Source organism: Elephantulus edwardii, unplaced genomic scaffold (assembly GCF_000299155.1).
Source record: "Elephantulus edwardii isolate Elephantulus edwardi_28Jun2011 unplaced genomic scaffold, EleEdw1.0 scaffold00083, whole genome shotgun sequence".
NCBI lineage: Eukaryota > Metazoa > Chordata > Mammalia > Macroscelidea > Macroscelididae > Elephantulus > Elephantulus edwardii.
This window is the reverse complement of record NW_006399833.1, coordinates 608,977-613,843: the sequence shown is the minus strand read 5'-3', so window position 1 is coordinate 613,843 and position 4,867 is coordinate 608,977. Positions and strand designations below refer to the sequence as shown.

Sequence of the window (4,867 nt, the reverse complement as noted above, 5' to 3'; positions counted from 1 at the left end):
GTTTTTCATTCCTGAAGTGATGATATGTTCTTGATCTGAAGTCACTGAGTAGAAGTGTGTAGAGGGTAAAAGTGAGTAGAGAGTAGTGCTGAGCAGAGCGTAGAGGCAGGCACCAGGGAGATGCACAGAGGTGGGCGTTGGGCTCGGTGCATAGATTCAGGTGCTCAGTGTGTCGTGTAGAAGTGGACATCATGTGCTATATATGGAGGCAGGCAGAGGGTGAGTTGTGTAGAGGTGGGCACCAGGTGTAGACTGTAGATGTGGTCACAGCATGCGATGTGTAGGTGGGCACTGTGCAAGTTGTGTAGGGGGGCAGAGGGCATGATATCTAGAGGCAGGCACTAGGGCTGGTCAGGAGCACGTGCAGTCTCTCGCCAATTGAGCACATGTGGGGACCTTACTCAAATTTCGGCTCTCAGGCCTGTCTCTTGGATCTGCTGGGTCCTGGCTGCACTGGATTCCGGCTGCACTGACCACATGCTTTTGTAGCACAGCTTCTTACCAGTAAGCCACTAGAGCTTCCATGAGCAACATGTACAGGAGAAACTGACAGAAATTCCAGCTACATTCAAAAGAGGCCATAGAATGAGGGATATGATTGCTAATGTCAGATGGATGTTGACTGAAAGAAAAGAAAGAATATCAGAAAGATGTTTATTTTTGCTTTATTGACTATGCAAAGGCATTTGACTCTGCAGAACATAACAAATTATGGATGTAATTGAAAAAAACAGGACTACCAGAACACTTAACTGTGCCCTTGTGAATTATACACAGATCAAGAATCTGTTGTCCAAAGAGAACAAAGGAAAAGTGCATATTTTAAACTCAGGAAAGTTGTTTGTCAAGGCTGTAACTTTCTTAATATATATATATATATATATAATCTGTAGTCTGAAGAAATAATTGTAGAAACTGAACTATATGAGTAGGATGTGGCATCAGCTTTGGAGGAAGACTTGTTAATAACCTGCATTTTGCAAATGACACACTACCTTGCTTGCTGGAATCAAGTAGGATTTAAGGTGCTTGTAGCAGAAGGTCAACTTCAATATGGGTTACATCTTAACATTAAGAAAATAAAAATCTTCATCACTGGAGCAATAAGCAACACCATGATAGATGGAGAAAAGACTGGATTTATCAGTGACTTAATTTTTCTTGGATCAACAGTCAACACTCATGGTAACAACAATTAAGAAAACAAAACCCTGTTGCATTGGGAAAATCTATTGTCAAATACCTCTCCAAAATTCTAAAGAACAAGGGCATCAGTTTAAAGACTAAGTTGTTCCTGATCTAAGCCATGGTCTTTTCAATTAATTCCTATGCATCCAAAAGTTGGACAATGAATAAAGGTGGCAGAAGAAGAATTCATGATTTTAATTGTGGTGTTTAAGAAGAGTTCTGAATATCATATGGACTTCCAAAAGAACAGACACATGTGTCTTGGAGGAAGTGCAGTCAGGGTATTCCATATTTCAATGGATACACTTTGCACATGCTGTCAGGAATGACCAACCCTTGGAAATATATATTCTTCAAAGAGATGAAGATCCCCCACAAGATGAATTGACACAGTGATTGTAACAATAAGCTCAAATACATCAAAGATGACATGGATGGCACAAGATAGGACAAGTTAAAGATCTGCTGTTCTTTGAGTCATTGTGGGTAATAGTAGACTCCATGGTACTTAACAAGAACAACAACAAGACATATTAACAGAGTATTGTTTGTTTTTTTCAAGAAATGAAATTTTCTGTTCAAATCCATTTTCATGTGGAGATGATATCTTGTATTCTTAAGCATCTGCTGTCGTTGCTATATTGAGTCAAACCATCTCATAGCTGCCTCTCTAGCAGGTTTTCAAAGGTTACAAAATACAAGAGAAGAAATTGCACATCTTTCTCCCAAGGAGTATCTGGTGGATTCTAAATCCCTGTCTTTGAGTTGGTAGTGCAACAATTTACCATTAGATCACAGTAGACTCAATAAGCAGCATAGATGATAAGCTTTTCTTATTTTCTTTGAAGAACTCCACAAGTGAAAACCTTTTTTCCTGTCATTTTTTAGAATTTATTATTAATTTCAATGAAAATTTACAGACTTTGGATTTCCATTCATTCATTCATTGTTGAACTTTTCTCCCCTCCCAAACCTCCCCCCAATACACTCGTCTCTTTAAAAAGTAAAAGAAAAATTCTATCATTGCTTTACAGTCCCTCCCCCAAAATCCACTCCACTATGCAGCCTTCGCTCTGGACTCCTGCCATGGCAAAAATACCTAATCACATATCCCTTTTAAACAGTTTTCACCCTCATCTGTTTCAATGCAATATATTATTTAACCCATCTTTCTCAGTCTCCCCCCAACCCTGATGTCAGTCCTGTTTTACAACAGTGGCACCATGCAGTATTTGTCTTTGTCCTCCAGGGTCACTCATTTTAAATAATATTGCATGAGTTCCTTGTTTGTCAATGCAGCATAGTATTCCATTGTGTGAATATACCACAGCTTCTCAATCCATTTGTTTGTTGATGGGTACTTAGGTTGTTTCCAACTCCTTGCTATTGTGAACAGTGCCACCATAAACACGGGTGTGCATATATCTGCTTGGGTGGTGATTACAGTATATTGCCAGTAGCAGAATTGCTGGGTCAAACAGTATCTCTATTTGCAACTTTTTGAGAAAGTGCCATACTGCCTTCAGAAAGTGGTTGCACATTTTACACTTCCACCAACAGTGAATAAGGGTTCCAGTCTCTCCACAGCCTTGCCAGCATTTATTGCTTGCTGTTCTGTTAAATTTTGCTATTCTGACTGGGGTGAGATGATATCACACAGTTGTTTTGATTTGCATCTCTCTTAGAACTAGGGATTTTGAACATTTCTTCATGTGATTGTACGGCATCTGAATGTCTTCTTGGGTGAAGTTTCTGTTCATATCCTGTGCCCATTTTTCAATTGGATTATTTACCTTTATCTTGTTATGGTGCTCAAGTATTTTATAAATTCTAGATATAAGTCCCTTATCTGACATGTTATTATCAAATACTTTTTCCCAGTCTGTGTCTTCTCTTTTTACCCTGTTGGAGAAGTTTTTGGATGTGCCTAGGGATTTGATTCTTAGAAGGTCCCATTCATCTATTTTATCTTCTCCTGGTTGTAGGAAGTGAAAACTTTTTACAGCTCACTAGCCTTTCTTCACTCTTTCCTGTCTTGGAATATATCTTGATTTTCATACGTTTAAGAAGTTGTTCTGCAGTCCCAAAGGCAAGCAGTTCAAGACCACCTGCCACTCTGTGGGAAAAGAATGGATAATTTACTTCTGTGTGATTTGCTACCTCTGAAAATTCACAGGGGTTTCAGCTGTGCATTGGTTTCAACTTGATAGTACTAAACAGCAGGGCTTGTGTACTTCTCATAGAAAGACCTAGAACCATATGTTTCTTCATTATCTGACTACTGGTATTAATTGCAGTTTATACAGTGTATATGTTTAAAGAAAAAAATGGTGCTCAATTTTGGTCTTTACCTGTGAATTTGATGCTGCTTATTGATGTGGATCATCTCTGAGATAATTAATTTTGGCAAGTGTCTGTTGGCCTCACTTGCTGGAAGTCAGACCTTGTCACACATTCAGATTCCAGTTTCATTTAAATTGCTCTGTGCTGCTTTTCCAGGTGCTTTGGCTTGACAGATACTTCTTAGTATCAGAATTTTCATACGAAGTTCTTTGCTGTCTGCCCCACCCAAGAAGCTTAGTTCCCTCATGGGTGTGGATAAGAGTTGGAATAACTGGAAAATTATTGTAGCGTTAATTGATGATAAAGAAACCCTATACTGACACCAGGGTTTAGCAGGATCAGATATTTTATACAATGAGCTTTTGACAGAGCAAATAGCATTTACAAGCTTTAACGTTAATAAATAAATATCTTTTTCAGAGATGAAAAGGAAGTTCTAACTTGTCACCAAGTGATTTTAGAATGCCTTTCTTTTTTTTAGCATATGATCGGATATTGAGATTAACGTGTGTGTGTGTGTACTAAACGATGCTAACATATTTTTTAAATTCATTGTTGCACATTTTCTTCCTCCCCTCTTTTCCCTCCCCAACGCATCCCTCTATGCACCCCTGTTTCAGATTGTTATCCTACACAGTTGCTAACATATTTTTAAAGTATAATATTCATGACTAATTTGGGGTTATAATTTTAATGAAGGGTGTCAATTGTTCATAGATTTTAAGGATTTTGTAAGAAATCACAACAAGCCCTCCCACTACTTAATGTAATCAAAGTTGTCTTGAAGAAGACTTTTCTCTCTCTGCCTTACATTATTATAAATCGTATTAATTTAATAAGAAATTTTGCTAACTTCTTTAAAAAGTAGTTGTCCCTTCCGAACGCGCTGCAGAATCCGGAGCTGGGACGACTGGCGCGTTCCTCCCTCCAGCCCACCACCGCCCGCCGCCTCTGAGCGCGCCCCCTCCTCCGTGAGCGCCCAGGAAATCACCACCGAGAACACCATGCCCTACACATACCCTGCGCTGACCCCAGACCAGAAGAAGGAGCTCTCTGACATCGCCCACCGCATCGTTGCTCCGGGCAAGGGCATCCTGGCCGCAGATGAGTCCACCAGAGGCATTGCCAAGCGCCTGCAGTCCATTGGAACCAAGAACACAGAGGAGAACCGCCGCTTCTACCGCCAGCTCCTGCTGACCGCCGATGACCGCGTGAACCCCTGCATCGGGGGTGTCATCCTCTTCCATGAGACCCTCTACCAGAAGGCGGATGATTGGCGTCCCTTCCTCCAAGTCATCAAATCTAAGGGTGGTGTTGTGGGCATCAAGGTAGACAA

At 40.3% G+C, this 4,867-nt stretch overlaps 1 protein-coding gene across 1 annotated transcript in view; it reads left to right on the top strand.

Moving 5' to 3' along the window:
* The first annotated feature begins 4,535 nt into the window (after positions 1 to 4,535).
* Positions 4,536 to 4,867, top strand: part of LOC102850593 (fructose-bisphosphate aldolase A-like) — an 8,861-nt gene continuing 8,529 nt past the window's right edge. The window contains exon 1 of the mRNA XM_006889936.1: positions 4,536 to 4,859. Coding sequence (XP_006889998.1) covers positions 4,536 to 4,859 — 324 coding nt within the window. The remainder of the gene's footprint in view (positions 4,860 to 4,867) is intronic.